Below are 23,052 nucleotides of genomic sequence, written 5' to 3'. Positions count from 1 at the left end.
ATGAAAGACAAGCTGTGTTCGTACACTTCCAACTCTACCTCCCAACGACCAAGCATCACTGCTATCTGTTTCTTATAAATATATAAATATATATATTAATCGAACATCTTGAAGTAGAAAATACATTTTAATATTAGAAAGTTAATTGAAATTTAATTTAAGTTTAAATATGTTTTTGTCCCTCAAATTTCAGTGAAATTTGGAATTAGTTCATCTTTGAAATTTTTGACCAATTTAGTCTTTCATATTTAGAAATGTATGAATTTAGTTTTTTTTTTAACCAGACTTTATTAAGTTTATATGATGTTTCAAGTGCATTTCATGATAGTATTTGAATTGTTTATGTTGTTTGACCCATTTTTATTTAAATGTTAATTCAAATATTATCATAAAACGCTTTTGAAATTTTAAATAAACTTAACAAAATTTGATTAAAAGGACTAAATTCACGTATTTCTAAAGATAAAAGACTAAATTTGTCAAAAATTTTAACGAAGAACTAATTTCAATATTTAACCTTTAATTTAATTATTTTGTAAAATCAAATTTTAAATTATAGCTTATCCTCACTTATTTATATGTTACGTTTTGATATTACTAAAAAAAATTATTAAATAATGATCATTTTTAATAAAAAAAATATGTTTAAAACTTAATCTAGAGATCTGTCTTTTATCTGTCAAAACTTTGATAAATAATATTACCAATTATAATAAAAATTATTTTAGATATTGATTTAGAAATTAATTATAATTTTTTATTTATAATAAAAATTATTTTAATTATTAATAATTTTAATTTATAAATTAATCATTACAAGAATTAATTATTTATAATCATTAAAATTAATTGTTATTTAATATTTTCTTATAATAGACCAATCAAGAATATCTTGAAGAGGAAAACAGTAATCATTGAGAGGTGAGTGTTTTAATTATATTAATTTCTAATGGATGATTGGCCGGACACGTTAATAAAGATAGAATGTCAAAGTGAAGGCAAACGGTAATAAATAATTCTTTTTTAAAAGCAGTGTAAATATTTATTACACGCAAGAGTTGCCAAATTAATAAATTTATGGGAGAAAAGTTTATCAAAATGTTAAAAAATTAATGAAATTTATAATTATTACACTAAAACATCAAATATCAAATATTATGGTTTAAAATATTAATGTTGAAGATCATCTAACAAGAAATTTGTGTTCAATTCTTATTATTTACAAATAATTGTTGATAAATTTAGAATCATGTAAAAGTATATATTGTCAAATCAAAATAATGTGTTTGGTAAACTTTAGTATGCAATTAATCAAGGACATGAAATTACTTATACCTGTGACTATGTTTTCAATAAACCAGCTTTCGGTGTTTGTCTGACAACATAGTAAAGAGAAAATGGAAATAATACCGATTAATGAATGCATAATCATAAAAATTTTGTTCATGTCATTTTGCATTGTGGGTCAAAAATTATACATACAAAAACAAAACCTTAAATATCATCAATCTTTAGAATTTAAAATTAAAATTTATTATATTGGTAAAGGTAATACAAAAAAACTTTCATTTTCTTTTTCTAAATTTTTATAATTAAAATTATTTTACCCTACCACCTAATTACAAATTTTTATATATTATGTTTGATAATTTATAACAACTTTAAAACCATATACTTAATGATTAAAACTGTATGAATGAATTAAGGATACTTAATAATTTAGTCTTATATTTTAGATTTTTTATTTGATTTTGTCTTAATATTTACTTTTATTAAATTAAATTTCTATTTTTATAAAAATATTTGATATAGTCTGTTTTGTTAAATCAACCTTAACACTATTTTATGTGAAAAACCTAAATTTTGATATATGGTATTTTAAAAAATAATATTAATGTCAATTTTAAGAAAAGAAACCATATTAATTTATTTATCTTTTACAGAAAAAAGAAAACTCAATTAAATTTTCTTTTATAAAAATAGATACTCAATTAAATAAAAAAATATACGAACTAAAACATATTGAAAACCTAAATATATAACTGAAAAAACTAATTAAATTAATATACTTTCATATATCGATTTAGCTTATATATCGATATAAATAATGTGCTTCACATAAAAGTTATATATCTTAATCTTATAAAATTGATCTAATATATAATACTAAAAATATTAATATCAATTTTAAAAAAAGAAATTATATTAATTTATTTATTTTTTACAAAAATAAGGACTTATTTAAATTTCTATTATAAAATAGATACTCAATTGAATAAAAAAATATGAAAACTAAAACAATTTAAAAACCTAAATATATAACTAAATTACTAATCAAAACAATATAAAATTAATATACTTTTGAGATATCGATGTAGCTGATATATGTGATTCACATAAAAGTTAGATATCTTATTCTTATAAAATTGATCTAATATATAATATAAAATTTGTCTAACCTATATATTATAATTATAATAATTTTGAGTAATAAGAAATTAGCCTTAATTAATCAATATTTTTGAAAGAACTTTATTCACTTCATAATCTCATGAACAGATTAATTGACATGTGACATGATTAATCAAAGGGGTCAAGCAAAAAAAGTGATTCATTTAAACATTGATAAGATCAACTCAACTGTTGAATTAAGAAATAAGAGAAAATTTCAACGATTCATTAAGAGATTTGCAGAGACAATCATTGCAGTTTAAAGTTTAGTGGTGAGGGAGAAGATAGAGTTATTCATTTGGTTGTTCAAATTCCAGAAGCAGCACCCATTTTTGGTTCAATAATTTTTATGAAAAGCAATGTAGCATTTACGCAGTTGGTGAAGAACATTTTCAGCATTAAAACCCTATGGTTTCACAAATTTAACCCTTATATATGCACACACCAATACAAATTATAACACTACATAAATATATGCTATCACTCATAACTCTTCCTACATCTATTTACTTTTCCTTTGCACTCCTTTAAAAACCACAACATATTAATGATTAAGAATCCTTTTTCAATTAATATTGCATGATTTTACATAATCTCATACTTCTTTTCAATCTTGTTTAAGATTTTCTCAAAAAATCAATGAATTAAATAAATTTTCTATTTTGTAAAAAAGTAATAAGTATTATCTTCAATAAAAAATAGATAAAAAAAACTTAAAAATCTTTTAAAGATGAAAATTAAAAAAATATAGGAAAAAGGTATATATTTTTTTCTCACACTTATAATTTATGAAATAAAATTTAATTGTCTGATTGATATGAGCTACATTAACATTAGTAATAATCTATACTCAAAACTTACCTAATTATTTTGTTCGTTTGCTTTTTATGTACCATCAATATTATAGAGGTGAGAGTAGATCCGATTAAACTAGTTTATTGAAACTAACATTAATTTATGAAAAAATGAGTACGGACATGAAAGTTTTTTTAAAGGATTAAATATGTTTTTTATCCTAAATTTTTAAGTCAAAATTGAAATTAGTTTATTTTTTAAATATTTGTCAAATATAGTCTCTAAATTTAAAAATATATAGATTTAGTTATTTAAAAAAAAAATTGGTAAGTTTATTTGACGTTTCAAATACGTTTGATTATAGCGTCTGAGTTGTTTATATTGTTTGACACATTTTTGCTTCAGTATTATATTGAAAAACACGTTTAAAATGTCAAATAAACAAAACAAGTTAAAATGACTAAATTCATATATTTCCAAATAATGAAATAGTAAATTGATCCAAAGTTTTAAAGATAGACTAATTTCAATTTTTACTAAAATTTAAGAGAAAAAAATATATTTGAGCCTTTTTTTAAATATTTAACTTCATAGGTATAACCTTGTTTATAAACATGCTTAAGAACCTATTTTGTTTAAGACTACTAAAAAAGTATGCGACTTATTAGTTTTATATTATTACGTGTAACATTCATTAGATCTATACTATTAATAAAGTTGTTTTTTTGGTGTGTATACACCTTTTCCAATTTATTTTTAATTAATTATTCTATTAGACTCTAATAACTAATAATAAATTTTAAAAAATATTTACTGTATAATTATTTTTTATAAAAAACATTCAATAATATTTTTATTTCAATGATATTATAACGATAATATTTTTTTGTTATAAAAAATTAAAACACCTTACACATAAAATATGTGTTTCCACTATTATACTTATTATATACATGTATATATAGTTACGTTGGTATGTTAAATTAGATAAACCCTTTTTTACCGTAGTGAACGAATTAGGTCAAATGAAAACCTATATACCACTCATAAGCCTTTTATAGGAATTATACTTTCTAGGTACTTAAAAATTAACAAATTTATCGAATAAGTTATAAAATTTTCTTTACATACACTGGTTTTTGTGTGTGTGGAAGATGAATAAAAATAAGGGTTAAATATGTTTTTGTTTTTTAATTTTCAGTGAATTTTGAAATTAGTTTATTTTAAAACTTTGAACTAATTTAGTCCTTCATCTTTTAAAATACGTAGATTTAATCCTTTTAATCAAATTTTATTAGATTATTTGATGTTTTGTACGTATTTCAAAATTGTATTTGAGTTGTTTATATTGTTTGACACATTTTTGTTTTAATGTTAAGTCAAATACTATAATAAAACACGCTTGAAATGTCAAATAAACTTACCAAAATTTGATTAAAATGACTAAATCAACAAATTTCGAAAGATAAAAAACTAAATTAATTTAAAGTTTTAAAATCGACTAATTCTAAAATTTACTTAAAATTAAAGAAAAACAAACATATTTAATCTTAAAAATAAAATATATTGATGACATAAAATATGAATTTATTTATTTTTAAAATTGAGTGCACAGAAGAAAAGAAAATTATAGATGCAGAGTTAATTATATTAAAAAGGTCTTTTTCTTATTTTAAGAGAGAGAAGATTGGGGAGCAACCTCTGACTATGGCAGTTTGAGAGGCAGGTCGTGATCACCGTGTGCCTTAAACAACACTTCTTAAATTCAGTAACCAATTAAGTTTCATGGTCCACACTTTTTTTTTCTCTTTTTTTCTTTTTATCTGCATTCTCAAAAACAAAATCCATCATCATCAAAATGAAGTAGTTGAAGAGAAAAAATGAAAAAGGAGAAAGAAACAAACTATGAATTGCGTGTTGTCTCTTTTTGAGTTGACTTTTAATTCTCAAATTGCAACGTATCTTAGTTTTTCTCCACCACTCACCCTGCATGCTACTTCTAGGTCATCAATCTAAATTAATCTTCTTCTTCACCATTAATTCATATCAAACTTGTTCTTTAAGTCATTGTCTTCTTTTCTTTATCATCATTCTTATCTTTTTAAGAGATCTTTCTGTTTGTTTTTCACTAATTTTACAAATTAATTTTACTAAAATATATATCTTTTCTTAAATACTTTCTTTTATAAAATCTACGAGGTGTTTCGATCAATATTAATATTAATATTAATATCCGTTAAGAATTTAAGTATGAGTTTAAATTTTACACTGATTAGAAAAGAGACAGTAAAACACTATGTAAGAATAAAGACTCATAAATTTATTATCTTAAAAATTTAGGTTAAGAATGATGTCAATGTCTTATGTTATTGAGCTCAGATCTTATTGATGTTTGTTCTACTCCGCGAAATCTCCTCCTCAAAACCTAAGAATATTGCACTTTGACCTATAAATAAACTCATTTGATTAGATTTTTTTTATGTTTTAGGATGCATGCATAACTTGAATTTAATTATTACATAATTCTGACAAAGACAATGATTATTATACTATGAAATAGGATTTAATTCTAACTTAATATAACATAATTTATTTAACTTGTGCAGAATCACTAAAAATATATATAATTTTATTTTTTTATTATATTATTCTTTAGAAGAGTAGCTTCTAGACAATATATTTAAATGATCACTAACTAACATAGAATCTCACCTGGTGGTGGTTAAATAAATTAGATCATTTACATTCCTGTAATAAACAGATTATAATCAATGTCTTCTACAAAACACTTTTATGGTTCTACTTACTAAAGAAAATGGTACAGTTCATAAAGGCATGCTTATTTATGTCATGTTAATTTCTTTTAGAGTTTAGATCTAATTTAATTTAAAACTTCATTCGTGACATCTCTTAAATGAAAATTAATTTTAGAAATTAGTTATATAATTCTAATTTAAGGTTGACTTGATGAATGGTAAAAGTTTAGATGTCGAGAAAGGTTGTGAGTTAATTTTTCCCATTAATATTCGAAAAATATAAAATTGATTTGAAGAATTTGAAAAAAAAAGAATAGGTTTTGAGTTTACCTCTGTTAGGAATTCAAGTGTCAAGTGTGAGTCTAAGTGTCAAGTGTGAGTCTAAGTCTCACATTGACTAGAAATGAGAAAGTGAAGTACTATATGAGGATAAAGACCTATAAACTCATTGTCTTAAGGTTTTGGGCTGAGAGTAGTGTCAATACTTTATGTGGTTGAACTCATGTCTCATTAGTGTTGTTCTCCCCAGTGAAAGCCCTTTATAAACCTAACAAGTGGTATCAGAGCCGATGGTTAAAACCAGCTTAGACGAGTGCAGTATGATCTTTGTATCGAAAGTCATCATGACAAGGGTTTCATGTAAGTGTGTCCGTTAAGAAGAACGGCGGTGCAGAAAAGGAGTACTTAAGGTTTCAGTGAAACTCGTTCTATACACCTAACAAACTCTCACACTAATAACTAATATTTATCGATACGAGATCTCATAGATATATTTATTCACACTCAAAAATCAAAATTCTTATATATATATATATATAATTAACATAAAGAGAAAAAAAAATGTAATTGTATATGGATGGATCGATGATGCATGGGCAGAAGAAGCAGCATTAAGAGGAAGGATGAAATTGAATTGAAGTAGTTCAACTGACAAGAAACAGATAGCTAATAGCATTATATATGTAACCTATGTTTGGTTCTGTCGTGTTCCCAACTGCATGCATGTTTCTTGTTGTACTGTTAACTATGTCCATCAATATAAATAAATATATATATTACGTATTTGTGTATAGTATACATATTAATACGTATGTACGGAGAGTAGTGCACCCTTATAATTGGCTGGTAATTAATTAACACCTATTGTTGAACTACCTCTTTAATTTATGTTGCACCGTAATATTTATACCTTATTTTTTTCCTACATTATATATATACACACACAACTGTATAACAAATATCGAATCACGTTCAACTCAACCAATTTCCAATTTTTTTGGTACTTTATATTGGTACAATTAATTTTCGTAGTCCTTCAGAAACTGTATTTAGTTGTCACGTCACTTTTTTAAACCTAAATAAATTTCTGTTTTTTATTTTTAAAGATTTAAGATCCTGTAATTAGTGATTTTTATTTTATTTTGATACTTTTTTATTTTCGATAAATTGAGGGACAATGACAATGTGTGTCTAGAGATGAAAACGAAGTTAAGTCAAACTTTTTAAAGAGTTCCGAAATTTATTTGAGGTTTTTTAAGAAACAAAAATTGATGGTAAAATACAAGTTGGGAAAGTAAATTAGCTATTTAGATTATTGATTTTACAAGATTGGTGTTTACAAATTATGTAAAAGGGTGTTTTGTTCTAAAAAAATATGATTCTTATTAATAGAGTATAATTGTATCAGCATAAAAGTTTGAAATTTTCTAAAATTTACAAATTAAATTTATTTCTGTACTTAATATTTCATCTTTTCTTTTTCAATCAACTAAACTATGACCCCAACAACTTGTAAATTAACCGAACAGAGTAAAATTTTGGTTATTTTTTCCAATTATCTTTTTGTTGGTAAAACAAATCAATAATTCGTTTGAATCCCTCAGTTCCTATATTTTGACTTTGATATGGGAAAACTTCTCTCCTCTTAAATTTTGTTAATTAAAAATATATACTCCTTTTCATGTTTAGGGTTACATATGTTTTTGTCCTTTAACGTTTAGTAAATTTTAAAATTAGTAAATTTCAAAATTTTAGACCAATTTAGTCATTTATCTCTCGAAATACATGAATTTAATTATTTTAATAAAATTTTGTTAAGTTTATTTGACATTTCAAGCGCGTTTCATAATAGTATTTGACTTAACATTAAAGCAAAAATGTGTCAAACAGTATAAACAACTCAAATACAGTACTGAAATGCGTACGAAACATCAAATAAACTTAACAAAATTTGATTAAAATGACTAAATCCACATATTTTAAAAAATGAAGGACTAAATTGGTTCAAAGTTTCGAAATAAATTAATTTCAAAATTCACTTAAAGTTAAGACCAAAAACATATTTAACCCTTATTTTTATTTATTTATTTCTAAAAGTAGTTACTCGTTTAATGGTTTATATATGGGATATGAAAGATGGAGCATAAACTATTATAATATTCCCTCAATTCTTATATAATATTCCCTTAAGATTTTTTCATTCAAATTAGAAAAATATTTAATTTTTTATTTGCAATGCACTTTTAAATGAGCTATTCGGTATATCTCTTTAAAAAAAAATTCCAAATAATTTTTAGCATATAAGAAAAACGTAATTGAAAAAATAGTTCAAATTCAAACTTCTTCCAATTAACATCTTTTTCATCATATTTAAAATTGTTATTTTATTTTAAAAGTGTTATTTAGGTCTTACATGTTTCTATTGGCATGCTCATGATGTTGCTTAAAAAGAAAAATCTTGTAATATTGGGCTTCGAAACATAAAAATAACTTCACGATAGGCCCAAACCGAGAAACCCAAAATTGGCCTTTTGAAACATGAGTTCATTGTTTACTATCACTTATGGACTTAGTAACACTTTATTAGGCACACTATGATAAGATCATTTTTTTTCTCTGTTTTTTTAAGATAATTTTCCACAAAATTTAATATAGCTAATAATAGTTACACGTTTTTATCTTCAAAACATTAATTAGAATGACGTGTAGAATAGTAGTTTTTGGAATAAATTATAGTTTGGTTACTTAGATTACTGATTCATATTCATTTTTTGTTTTTATACTTAAAAAAACTATTTTTTTTCATACAAGTTATTTTAGTTTATCTGAGTTCTAGAATTAGCACACTCATTTAAGATACTATAAAAAAATAATCAATTAAATAAAAGATATAAATTCAAATGAATTTATGATTTAAAAAAAATAAATATTGAAATTAGGAAAAAGTAAACTAGTAATAAAATTTTTAAAAAAGACTAAAACTATAATTTAGTAAAAGATTTTAAATTTAAAGATAAATCCCATGATGCTTATTGGTGGTATAGGATAAGTAAAATTTTAATTTTGACTATTTCATTACATGATTGAAAAGAGATTAAGATATTGCATTTTACGTATTAAAATAAAAAAATTATTTTAACACAAAACAGTGATTATATAGTTAATTCGATAATGAAGACTTGTCAATGATCATTTATGATTAAAAATAATTTAAAGTTGTAGTTTTATAAATTATTTTATACTGCTAATTATATATATATATATATATATATATATATATATATATATATATATATATATATATATATATATATATATAATCAAAATTATCCATAACTAGTAAAAGTACATGTGTGTTATTTTTTATTTATGACAATAAAATGGTTAAAATAAAAAAATGATCAAATTGACTTAATTTAAAAGAAACAATGATTTAAATGTAAAATTGATAAAATAATTATTTTAATTTAAAGAAAATTATATTTAAAAGATAAATTGAAAAACGGACGTGAAAAAAAAAAATCCAACTTTTATATATAAGTATATTGTATACGCATCACGTTTGAGCGTTTAATATGGTTGAATTTTACAAGCAATGATTATAAATTATTTAAAAACAAAACAGTTTTTGTTCTAAATAAAATTAATCTTGTATTCTTTTTATTAGAATTTGAATTTAAATTTTGCACTTGAAAATTTTTGTTTCATCGAATGTTTTTTTTAGAAGATATACTTGTGGTACTCACTACAAAAATAATTATTTTTAGCAGGGGTTATTTTTGGCGTTTCTGGGGGTTTTAACCCCCACTAATGGTTTTACCAGGGGTTTTCCTTTCCCCTGGAAGAGTCACCGTAGCTAAGATATTACCGGGGGTTTTTAGCAACCCCTGGTATTAGCACAACTTTCCGGAGGTTTACAGAACCCCTGATAGTGGTGGGGGTTTACGAAACCCCTGGTAATGGCGGGGGTTTACAGAACCCCTGGTAATAGTGGAAGTTTACAGAACCCCAAGTAATAGCGGGGGTTTACAGAACCCCTGGTAATGGAGGAGGTTTATAAAACCCTTAATAATGGCAAAGGTTTACAAAATCCCCGATAATTGCAAGAGTTTGAAATCGCAATGTTGCCTACAATTTAAAACCACATGTTGCTTTTAATATCCTTATGATTGTTACGTTTTCTATAATAATACATAAATCTTAAAATGAATGAAAAAGTATAAAAGGCAAAATTTTAAAATTTATTTATTTATAATTTTCCTATAACATTCATAAAAAGATAAAAAAAACAAAATGTATAATTTTAACCATTCATAAATTCAGAGCATAAAGTATACAATCCTTTATAATTCATTTACTTCTCTTTTCCCTCTCAGTACAGTCAAATGCAAATCTGCTTGCAAGCATGATGGCAGCATTCCTTTCTCTCTTTGATTCAAAAGCTAATACAAAAGAATGTCCTTGCTTTGGCTGCCAAAAACCTCCCTGTGCTGCTGCATGTCCACCCCCTCTAACACCACAAAGCTAAAGAAAACAAGATCAAAGAAATATGGTCAACCAAATTTCAGTTTAACATAAGTTAGAAGTAGAAAAGAAGAAGATAAGAGCACAAAAATAAATGCATTTTCATGTGCACACAGATGGAATCGGATAATTCAATGCACAAGGTATATATATCAGCACAGTGATTAACATAATGTACAGAATGAGTGCAAGAAAGATGTTGGAGCATTGAGTTGCTTTGCTTTTCACAATCTAAACATAGATGGTATCAACAGTTTTAAATACATGCATTGAACTTGAATAGTATTCTTTGGCAATTGTGGTCTTTCCTTTGCAGAGTTTTATCCTCATCTTTCCAACATTAAGCACATGAATAGATTCAGTTGGGGGTGAACCATTCATTTGAGTTACAACTACCTGAAAAAGTAATAAAGGAAACTACAATATTATTATCATGTACCGTAATCTGACTAGATTTGACTTCTAAACTTTATTTTGAAATGTGAAGAACAAAGGACAAGATAACAACAACCTATGAAACCATACACCTTTGGGTCAAAAAACAGTTCAACATAACAAGGCGCGCATGTAAATAAAATTTAAAAGGAACAGAACAACATACGTTAAATTCAGTATCATGTTTGCGCACAAGTGCCTCAACATAGGTTTCCAAACCAGCAGCTGCATGAGAATACAGAAGAAATTTAAGCTCAACATGACTGCACAGCAAAACATGTCTCAATATCTTAAAAGAACATATAAGAAAACAACTTTATATTTTTAAAATAGAAACGTGTACCGAAGTAATGTCTGTCAGTGACTACTACTAATGCAAATGAGGATATGTCAAATTGAAAGCAGACCTGGATCTATTGGACCAGCAGTTGAAACTGTGACATGCTCACTTTCTGAAATAACATCAGCTTGCAATACATGTCCAACATCAAAAGGCTCAGGGCCGTAAACTGATTTGGTTGCTCCTGAAAAAGTTATATTATATGATAAGGGAAGATATAAATGAGTCTTTGTAACTTTTTCCAGCAGCAACTACTTTTACCTTCAAACTTTGAAGAAGGTTGATGTTATATGACAGTGTTTGACAAGATTAATTAATTTATACTTTATTTTTCTTATTTTCATCTACTCTAGATCTTTTATGACAACATAATTAGAGAATGCTAGTTTATAATAATTATGCCTTCTTTTTTTTTGCGTGATAAGTTTCTAGAATTGAGATGTGTAAAAATGAAATCACGATCAATATGCACCAGTCATCAAGAAAAAATAAGAAGAAAAGAAAAGAGAATATTAGGTCAAAAATATGGCAACTCATTATGATATAGCAATCATGTTCTAGCTTCTACTGGAAAAATCTAATCTATAATTTAAAGCTTACATGTACATATGATATAATGAGATTGGCAAATTTTCTGTTGGTCCAATATATTACCCTCACATTGTCAGAAACTTTGTACAGAGGTGACCACAGGATGCAAGGCTCACTCAAACAGTTTCATTATGTTTATCATTAACTTTAAAATGCTATTAATATAGATCGATAACACAAATATTTTATATTATTATTTTTTCATAAATTGTTATATAATTATTATTAACTTTAACGTCATATCTAAAATACTGTAACATTCTGCAATAGTATCAGAAACTTGCCATGCTTGGTCTCTATCTGCCAGGGCCCATGACCCCTTACATATATAACGATAAATACTCTTAAAATCTCTCCTGAAGGATTTTCCATTACCTATAAAATTAGAATGTCAACATTTTTTGTGCTTGATAAAACTAATATTCAATAAAAAAATTGTTTTGAAATTAACTACAATTTTTTATTAGTTATATATAATATATAATTGCTTGAACCAAGTAATTATTTTCCTTATTTAATTTGCCAGTCATGATTTCAATTAAACCTATATATGGGTCCAAAATAATTTGTTAGGTGAATTATACATTATAAAATAGTTTGAGTCTAACTAAATTAATCATTAGTATTTAAACAACACAAGTAGTTACATTGAGATGAAAAATGTTAAACAAATTATAGGTATATAGCTTTCTATAAATACTAAAGGATAGAATTTGCATAATCATAACTGTTATTTGCCTTCCGGGAAAGTGACCAATAATAGGAAATGCAATACAATAAGTTGAAGAAATGCATAAATCAAGAGCTAGCCAAATCGCTAGTTGAACAGAATAAAATAAAACAGAAAACATTCTGGTCTAGAACAGAAGTACAGTAATGTGTTGCTCAATTCGTGTAATTATTAATCCACCAACATAAACTAGTAATTATTAATCCATACCTTCCGATTTAATAAGTACTTGTACGATGGGAACAACAATAGCAGGTGTTATATAGCTGAAGTGTAGAAAATAGGGAAGGGGTAGAAAAAATGAAACTGATAAGTATTCAAAAATACCAAATTCTGTAAACAACAAAAAAAGTTTGAATGATGAATCCTAAGTACACCTCTCAATTACAGAATAAAACCTTTAAACAAAAAAAACGAGTTCAGTAGCTATAAGGTTACCTGAAAATTCTGAAACTTATGGTAGCCTAAAGTGCTCCAGATGAAAAGCTAGAGAACTAAGGGCCTGGAGAAAGGCCTGTAAAATAACAAAATTACCAAAACTCAGAATTTGAAGCAATAATGGTAATAACAACAACGACATATTCACTAGGAAACTAAAAAACTCGTAGACTTTTGTTGTGCTTTACTAGCAGTATTAAGTAAAACAAGCATACCAAATATGTGGTTGTCAAGACTTTTGTTGGGAAGAAACTCGTAGAAAAGGAGCCGTTCTTCTCTTTCAAAACAGAAACCAAGGAGCTTAACTAAACTTCTGTGCTAAAGCCTTGACATTAACAGATTCTTGAACTCAATATCTCCTTGGCCAGAGTTGCTACATAACCTTTTGATTGCGACTACTTGTTCATTGAAGAGCGTGCCTTGTGAAGATGTCATGGTAACAGTGTTTCATGCATGTAAAATTGGTCAACAATCACTTTTTGACATTAAGATAAATTTAATCGTAAGGGTGGAATGTTTCTCGCGCTGGGGTAGAATAAAGCAACAAATGTTGTATATTTATACTTGTAAATGGCTCTTTACATGTGCAATGCTAAGTCCTCTCACATTCATCAACTGGAGAACCAACTTGGGCGTTGCTCCAGTACACAAAATTATCAAAGAAAATGTAAGATTATGGAATGTTTGCAAAAAATCTTTCAGAAATTAAAAAGAACAAACATTAGTAACCTTATGTAACACAACACAAGTAGTCAAAGTTTGAGTTAAGGTTTTCAGTTCAAACACATTGTCTTCATTGTACATAAAAAAGAAAAAAAAAAACAGTATATGCTTGAAGAGAGTTGCACTTACTTTCTTGTCCACCAAGCCTCTCAACAACATGCACAAAACCTCTATCCTTCGGATACCAACCAATGAAATCCGGAAACAGATAGAAAACTATAAAGTAGACTAAAGAATATGAAACTTTACAAAAAAGAAAAATACAGAAGATACCAAGTATGATTTATTTGCTATATCAAATTAGCAGTGAAAAGGAAAGAAACTACTATAAGAATAAATAGTAACCATAATTTTGTCAGAGTACAGTATATATTTATTTGCAAAATTGTTTCCTTTTCAATAAGATATATCCTCACTTTGTAATTGTTCCATCTACATATAATATCATTATACGAGTATTCCATTTCCACAAATATATTTGAGCATCCACCTGAAAGTCAAAAGAGTATTTTAAAATAAAACTCTAAACACATAAAATAAAACTCAAAAATATAAAAGGATACATATAATCAAGGTCATACAGATTGAATAAGATAAAAATACAATATATTAGACCAGAATATTCAAATTTCGAATAAGTAAATTAAAAATATTTATTAAAAGAACAACTAGAATTTATTTATCTTGGAATATATAATTCGATTTTCTTTTTATATTTTAGATTATATAATTCATAATACAAAATAAAAAATATATTTCAAATTATACCGTCTAAAATAGAATTTTTTTATATTTCATATTATATACTTCAATTTTTTTTTGTATTTTATATTATATAACTCAGAATATAAATTTCGTATCCAAATTATACAATCTACAATACAAAATAAAAATGCATTTCGAATTACATAATCTAAAGTTTCAAAAGATAAAATAAACTTTCTGTTATGACCGGATAATATTGTAGGTATAATTTGCTTTATTCAACAAAAAATTAATAAAATTGTATAATCCAAAATATTTACGGATTGTTACGATTAAAACACGAAAATATAATTTTATTAATTTTGACAAAAATATAATTGAAATTAAAAAAAAATAGGGGGTTCAGGAATAAAATAAGGGGTGTAGGAAGAAATTCTCTCATCCATAGACAATAAAGCCCAATAAAAATATGACAAATAGAAAAATAGCCTAATAGAACCTATAAGTAAATAGATTTAATTGTTACTTAATTGCAAATTATATTGGATAAGTTATTAGAGGTTTAATTAAATTGTAAGTTGAATATAAAATTGGATACTTTTAATTGAGTATATTAAATTTTCTGGTTTATTGAATATTAGAATTTTTGTATTTTTGAATGGAGTATTTAATTTTGTACTAAGTGGCTAACCTAATTATTACCTTATTTCGTCATCTTGTGTAATTTCTCTAGGTATTAAAAAGATGTGACATTTTATGTTTGAAATAAAATTACATTATAATTAATATAAAACGATAATAATTTTTATTATTTTTATGGATAAGGTGTTGTATAACAAGGGACTATCGCCACCAAAATTTGTAGTGGTGACTAAAATAGTTGCGTGACCGTAGGTAATAATATGAAAGTCATAAAGAATATGACAAGTTATATGAAGGTGTTTAATTGAAAAATAAAATAAAATAAATAGTTAACAAAAAGAAAAATGGAAAATGTTTGAAAAAGTAAATTTAAAAAATCACTATTATTACAAATTTTAAAACGTGTGCTCTTCCAAACATTTTATTTTTCTTTCATTGCAACAAGACTCACATTAAGAAGTTATAAATAAGTATTTGTAATTTAAGTTATGGTTAAATATATTTTTGGTCTCTCAAGTTTCAGTGAAATTTGAAATTAGTCATTTTTCAAAATTTTGACTAATTTAGTCATTCATATTTAAAAATTCGTGAATTTAGTTCTTTTAACCAAATTTTATTAAGTTTATTTGACGTTTCAAGCACATGTCATAGTATTTGAATTGTTTACACCGTTTGACACATTTTCGCTTCAAATTTAACTCAAATATTATAATAAAATGCGTTTAAAATATAAATAAACTTAACAAAATTTGATAAGAAAGACTAATCACGCATTTATAAAGGTGAATGACTAAATTGATATAAAAGACACAAATTCCAAAATTAACTGAAATTTAAGGAACTAATAAAACATATTTAACCCTTTAATTTAATTCAGTATCTTTAAATTCGTATTACTGCACAACCATTTTAAAGAAGGCATAACATTTTTTCAATACAAATTTTCTAACAAATCTCATTATTAGATAATAATACAAAATCTAAATCATTAATAATAAAGTGGGTGAACTGAATTCATTAAAGCTTACACACAACAACACATGCATCTTGTGGGTTTCCTATATGTTTCAAATTTGTGTTGATATCCAACATGAGCATGCTTGTTTTATAAGTTAGGTTGGATCATAATAAGAAAATTCACAGGTTGTCTCAACTTCTAAAACACCCTAATGACACATTCATCATGTGTAGAAGAGGATAATTCCCTCATGAAAGGGGCACCTAAAATCATGTTCATCACATGTAATCTTTAAAGAGTTGAATTTTAACATGATTTGAAGAAAAATTTATGGTTAGGTCACCATTTCAATCCTCTATATATTATTATTTCATGGTCATTTAGATAGTTTTTTTTTTAATTATGCTATTTAAGAAAATGTTCTCACAAACTCAAATGATTACTAATAAATTTGCTTTAAGAGTACATGTGAATTCACATTGGTTTTTAAGAACTCATTTGCATAATGTAATAATCAAGTCATTTGAAACTTCCAAACTAACAAAAGTTGATAACTTTAGAAAGAAAGAAACTTTAGAAGTATGAAATAAGGTAAGTTTAAGTCAATATTAGTGTATATATATATATATATATATATATATATATATATATATATATATATATATTTGTATAAATATTAAATTAATTCAAAAAGGGTTTTTGAACTAATTAATTAGAAATATTTAGCTATTATTAAATACCCAACCAAAGTCAAAATATATAATGTTTAGGAAGTTGAATAAGTAAAGATACGTAATCCCCTTAAATAAATACTATAATGGAGACATTTTACAATGATAAGAGAGGAAACTATATATTTAATAGATTGAAATTATTTTTTTATAAATAATTTTTTTAGAGAAGTTCGTATAAAAAAATTGTTTCAAAATTAATATACACATTAGTCAATTTTAATTTAGACATTTTTTTCTTTGTATAAATTTCTTTTTCCAAAATACTTTGATGATGATAGGAAAGAAAAGTCTTAAAAGAGAAGCAATTAGTGAGCAACACTCACAAGATTTAGGGAGAATCATTGGTGTTATAATTTCTAAGATAATAAACATGTGAACGCACATTTCAGTCATATTTTCACACCAATCATGATCAAAACCGTTTCTAGTGGACACGTTTTATCTTTTTACATGTTAGTCATGAAAATCATCAAGTTTTTCCTTTGCCAAAACCTTAGCTCACCCATAAGAATCAGTGTTCAAAACATTTTGTACATCTACAAAAATTGACATTTTTTTTTTCTTTTAATTTAATTCTAGTGTTGTATAATGTAGCAGACACGCAACTATCATTGTATCAAATATGAACTCAAATAAAATAACAAATTAAGAGGTTGATTCAACAATCTCCCTGCAGAAAATCTTGAAATGCTTTTGTCTTGTACCTAAGTGGTAAAACAGTTTTCTGTGGCACTGAAATTTTCTGCAAGTTTTCATTGTTTGATGAAATTAATGGAGAAAGACATTAGAAGTAGATTTATAAGGCAGATTATGTCAACAATATCAACAAAAACATTAAAAAGAAGAAGCTTTGAATTGTACATAGATAAGTAACCAGTTTGTACAAGTGGAATAGCCATTTATATTAGATACAGAAATAGAAGTTTTAGGTGCATACAATAGAAAACAACAATGTAATACAAAATTCATATCTTCGTAGCCACAAAAACCTGGGCTGGTTGTTCACTAAAACTTTCACACAGCCTAGTAGTGACTGTTTTCTAAACCCTATCATCATCATCATCAACACAAGCATGTTCCAAAATTCTCAGTGCATGAGCACTGCAGCTTCTTGCACAAGAGGCTGTGTAACATGCACGAAATGCTCTGCCTCTCTCTCCATCTCTTCCCAACACTTGTTTGCCCCTTTCCCTTCTTTCATCTTCTTCACAAACGCCACAAACTTCCTCCAGTTATCTGCTTCAAACAGATGAGGGTTCATCCTCAGGTATGTGAAGGCACACATCTCTCTGTCACCAGACTGTGATGCCCGTATGATCTGTTCGTGAGCATAATCATCATAGCGTGGCAGTGCATTTTCGCCGGCAAGTGGTACCTGCGCCTTCTGTGTTGCCAGAGCCACTTGCTTCACCAGTTTCTCTGGAGCACAGAGGGCGTCCTGTGGCTGCTCGTGATCGCGCATCTCGATGCAGGTGAAGTTGAAAACGGCACCGTGGCGTGCCAACATTTGAGCAATGGGGAGGTAGCCATCACGGAAACGGGTGTTGTAATAGCCTGCTGTGAGTTCTGGAGCATGAGACCTTGAACCGTAGTGCCAGTGAATCCCAGCAATCTTCACTGAGATCTTAACTCCAGTGTTGTCCAAGATTGACTTGGCTGATGTCAGAATCCTATCACCGTGCTCCAGCAGCATCTGAGAGTACCATGTGAGGAAAAACTCACCATATGGACCATCCCACCCTCCACCTTCTTTGCGGAAAAATTGAGTGTCTTCTGGCCAGTTGTTATAGTTGCCAGCATCGGTAGGGCCTGTGCTTCCCCATTCTGGCTTGCCCTGAGCTTCAGCAGCAGCTTTTAAGCTTTTCAGCATATACTGCACCACAGCGCATCATTAAGCATTAGAAATACAGAGCAAAGAAAAATCTATATAATTTATCAGCATTTGTAATGTATTTTGGATCCATTAATTTTACATTAAAAAATGGTATCTTTTATTCTTGTATTTCTGAAAAGGTGGTCCCAAGTAATATAAATAAGAAAAATCGGGTTTATGATAAAATGTGTTTTGGGAGCATTATTTTCATATAAAAATAATAATATTTTTGGTTCTTGTATTACTTAAAATGTGGTCCCAGGCCAAATGGATATGAAAAATAAGGTTAGAAATGAAGATCAACCACATTTATAAAAATATCAACCTACAAAAAAGCATACAAAAGATCAAAATTACCAGTTTTGAAATATAGGGCTAAAATAATTTGTTGACAAATATTAAGATATTTAGAACAAACAAAAGCAATTATATACAGAGGGCAAAACAGTACAAGAAAAAAAAACAAACAAGTATACCTTGTCAAAGCATTGAAAAGCACCGATTCCTGGAAATTTCCATGTCCCGTTTTGCTCCGGGTAAGAAGGGTAGCGCAGCTCACCGGCTGGTCCCATCCCAACTTGGATTTCCTGAATCATGGCAGTAACAGGATTTCAGGTAAGAAATTATGGAACTTTCAGGTAAGAGAAAAATTGTACACAAAGTGAGGTAAGAAATTATGGAACTTTCAGGTAAGAGAAAAATTGTACACAAAGTGTGACAGTTATTTACCACTATAGTGTCACCAAGGAGGTGCTTGAAAGTGTCTCGGAAAGCTCGCATGAAATCAGCATAACATTGAACTGGGGTTCGACCCTTGAGCACAGGCAAAGTATCACATCCCAGTGATACATATTCATAATTTCTTCTTCCCCATTGATCGGTGTATGCAAGATCGGAATCGTTGTTAATCTCCTCCACAACCCATTTTGGCAAGGGAATACTACACACAAGAACTACAATCTCATAAGAAAAAAAATACTAGTAGCTAGAAAATCACACCAGTAATAAAGAAGTATATTATTCAGGGATCCAGTTCGAAGTTTCAACTTGTCACGTTTATAGATTAATTTATTTAAAAAGTGAGAATTTTAAAATACTTGTTTCTTAAAAAATGATTTTAAAAAAAAGTAAGATCTCGGATACGGATACAATAAATTATAGGAAGATCCTAAAAGCTTTGTCTACTTTTTGTGCGATACGACTTGAACAGAGGAAATAGAAGCCTCACGTGGTCCCATTTTGGGACCTTCCCATAGCTAAGCCACACACTTTTCTCATGTATTTTGGATACTTTTCTCGAGAACCACAAGGAACGAAATCAAATAAGGTTAGCAGCACCGTATTCACCACGCCTCTTTGAATAGTAATATTTTTAAAATTGTTTTTGAATTATTGTAATTAAATAAAAATATAATAATCATGTTTAAAAATTGAAATTGATTTTATCCCTGATTTTAAGAGAATGTCAACTCATTCCAAAGAGTACATACAAGGATTATAATTTAATTTTCCAATCATCATGAAAATAAAACACTAATAATTCATCTAAAGAGAAAAGACTAAATAATACTAAGACTCAATTATTTTAAGTTCCTAGTTCATTTAATAGAAAAAAACCAATAACTTAGAAGCAAAGTGATACTAGTCCACCTCACATGGCATGGGTTCATCTCCCTATCAAAAAACCCCTTTTACTAGTTTATTTTGTTTTTCCAGAAAAGTGTTGCACCGAATAACGATGAACGAAAATTTCGGATGAAGATTTTACGTAATTTCAGAAAAACGTAAAGAAACTTAAATCTGAGCCCTTAAAAACCATTGCTTCTATGTCAAAAAATAAAAAAAGAAACTCTGCAATTTTCTTTTTATTCAAATATTACGTCTCTATCTTATTTCATGTGAAATTAATATCTAGATTCCAGAACCATGTAGAACTCTTTTGCAATTGATCGAGTCACTATCACAAATTATATTTTCTTTCAAGTTGTCATAAACTAAAATTCTTTTTCCAGATCAGTCACTATATTTTACATACAAACTTAATACAAAGATTCTTAACAATATAACAACTAACAGATTAATTCAAATCAAAAAATATTAATCCTAATAATCTATTGACATGAAATTAGATTTCGATCTTTCTCATACATAAGAAACAAGAAATACTAAAAACTAATGGGTTAAATATGTTTTTGGTCCCTCAAGTTTTAACGAAATTTGAAATTAGTCCCTCATCAAAACTTTTAACCAATTTAGTCCCTCATCTTTCAAAATGCGTGAATTTAGTCCTTTTAACCAAATTTTGTTAAGTTTAGTTGACGTTTCAAGCGCATTTCATAATAGTATTTAAGTTAACATTGAAACAAAAATGTGTCAAACAGTATAAATAATTTAAATACTATCATAAAATACTATCATGAAATACGTTTCAAACGTCAAATAAACTTAACAAAATTTGGTTAAAAGGACTAAATTCACGCATTTTGAAAGATGAAGGACTAAATTGGTCAAAAATTTTGATGAGGGACTAAATCCAAATTTCGGGACAAAAACATATTCAACCCAGAACTAATAAACATTGAAACCCTAACAATTAACAGAAATGAAAAAAACGAAGAGATGGCATTACTCACTTGCAAGAATCTCCTACGTTACCGCCACATTGATGAAAGGACATAACGGCCTGCACCTTGAGGCCATGTTTCTTAGCCATTTCCATGAGTTCCACGTACCCGCCCCAGTTATACTCTCCAGGCTTCTCTCTCTCCACCAGGCCCCACCACACGTCCATCATCACCCCTTCCACTCCGGCGCTCTTCAGCGCCGCCATCGCCGCGTTCATCGCCTTCTTCCGATTCACCGTGTTCCCCGCCGACACGCTGTCCAGCGGCATCATCACGAAAACCGGCACGCCACTCCCCTCTCCCTTCTTCGCTCCCACGCCGTACTCCTTCTCTTCCGCCACCTCCGTCGCGAAGGCCTGACACGCCGCCGACAGATCCGACCTGCACGGACTCGACGGCGGCGACAGTCCCTCCACACCCTCCGTCCTCACGGCCTTGCACTTCATACCCACCGCCGGCGTCTTCAACACCACCGCCGCCGGCGAATCGCCGGTGTTCAGGGAAGAGTCCATCGCCGCCGCCGCCGCGCTGGCCAAGCTCCCCATCTGGTTAGTCATGCTCAACGCCATTCTCGAAAGAACAGTGGAATTAAAACCTTGGACAGTTTTGCGATTCACGATTGGATTGAATTGAAATTCTCTTAGATTTTATGATTTACAATAGATCGAAATCTTGTTTTGTTATTAGAATTCTCCTGAAAAAAAAATGGCAGGAGAAAATAACAACAATGAGAGAAAAAAAGAAAAGTTTTTTCGATAGAAAGTTGTTTAAGGTTTAGTGAATGTAGTGAGGGAAAAATTGGAGGGAGGGGAGGCCAATTTATAAGGAAAGAGGGAGGGAAATGAGGATAAGGTTAAAATAACAATATTTGGAGAACCGTTGGTTTGGTGCCACGTGTGTGCTGGTTGCGTGGCTGATTCGGAAACGGGTGAGGAATGGACGGTGGGATGGAGAAGGCGCGTGAAGGAGGCAGAAAGAGTGGTAGAGAGAGATCCCTTAGAGGATGGAAAGGTGACACGTGAGGGGTCACGTGGCTTTAGGAGAAATGAGTAAGGAAAAAGACAGAGAAAATAAGGGTGAGATTAAGATTGGATCAGATTTGCAACTTGGCACGTGTCAAGGTCCACGCCCAATCCAACACCCAAACACATGGATTTCATTTCACAAAATTCAAAATTATGGATATTATTAATTACCCTCCTTAATTTTGATTTCCTTCATTATTCAAATTTTATTGGACTATTTTTAAATTATTATTATTATTATTATTATTATTATTAATCATTGTTAAAACAAAGTAATACATTATTAATGAACATCGGAAGATTTCTTTCAAGGATCATCGTTTCCTGCGACAAAGAAGGGAGAAAAAAAAAAACATCGAAAGTTTATTCCAAAAAATACCTCATATCTTGATAAAGTTAGTTCTCGAAAATTCACTCCGAAGAATATTT

At 28.0% G+C, this 23,052-nt stretch overlaps 1 protein-coding gene and 1 long non-coding RNA gene across 2 annotated transcripts; both read right to left on the bottom strand.

The window, feature by feature from the left end:
- Positions 1-10,499: 10,499 nt before the first annotated feature.
- Positions 10,500-14,549, bottom strand: LOC114181660. The gene is made up of 6 exons (XR_003603885.1): positions 13,555-14,549; positions 13,340-13,415; positions 11,648-11,764; positions 11,407-11,465; positions 11,070-11,197; positions 10,500-10,805 (listed from the first exon to the last, which is right to left on the bottom strand). It is a non-coding gene; the product is annotated as an uncharacterized LOC114181660 (long non-coding RNA).
- A 3,386-nt stretch (positions 14,550-17,935) lies between these two features.
- LOC114182192 (beta-amylase 1, chloroplastic) lies at positions 17,936-22,396 on the bottom strand. Its single transcript, XM_028068993.1, has 4 exons — positions 21,608-22,396; positions 19,704-19,914; positions 19,451-19,561; positions 17,936-18,974 (listed from the first exon to the last, which is right to left on the bottom strand). The coding sequence occupies exons 1-4, from the start codon at positions 22,165-22,167 to the stop codon at positions 18,189-18,191; spliced, it is 1,668 nt and encodes a 555-aa protein (XP_027924794.1). The 5' UTR covers positions 22,168-22,396; the 3' UTR covers positions 17,936-18,188.
- Positions 22,397-23,052: the final 656 nt, after the last annotated feature.

Source organism: Vigna unguiculata, chromosome 4, assembly GCF_004118075.2.
Source record: "Vigna unguiculata cultivar IT97K-499-35 chromosome 4, ASM411807v1, whole genome shotgun sequence".
Taxonomy (NCBI): domain Eukaryota; kingdom Viridiplantae; phylum Streptophyta; class Magnoliopsida; order Fabales; family Fabaceae; genus Vigna; species Vigna unguiculata.
The sequence above is the reverse complement of the archived record's forward strand: the minus strand, read 5'-3'. Positions and strand labels throughout refer to the sequence as shown.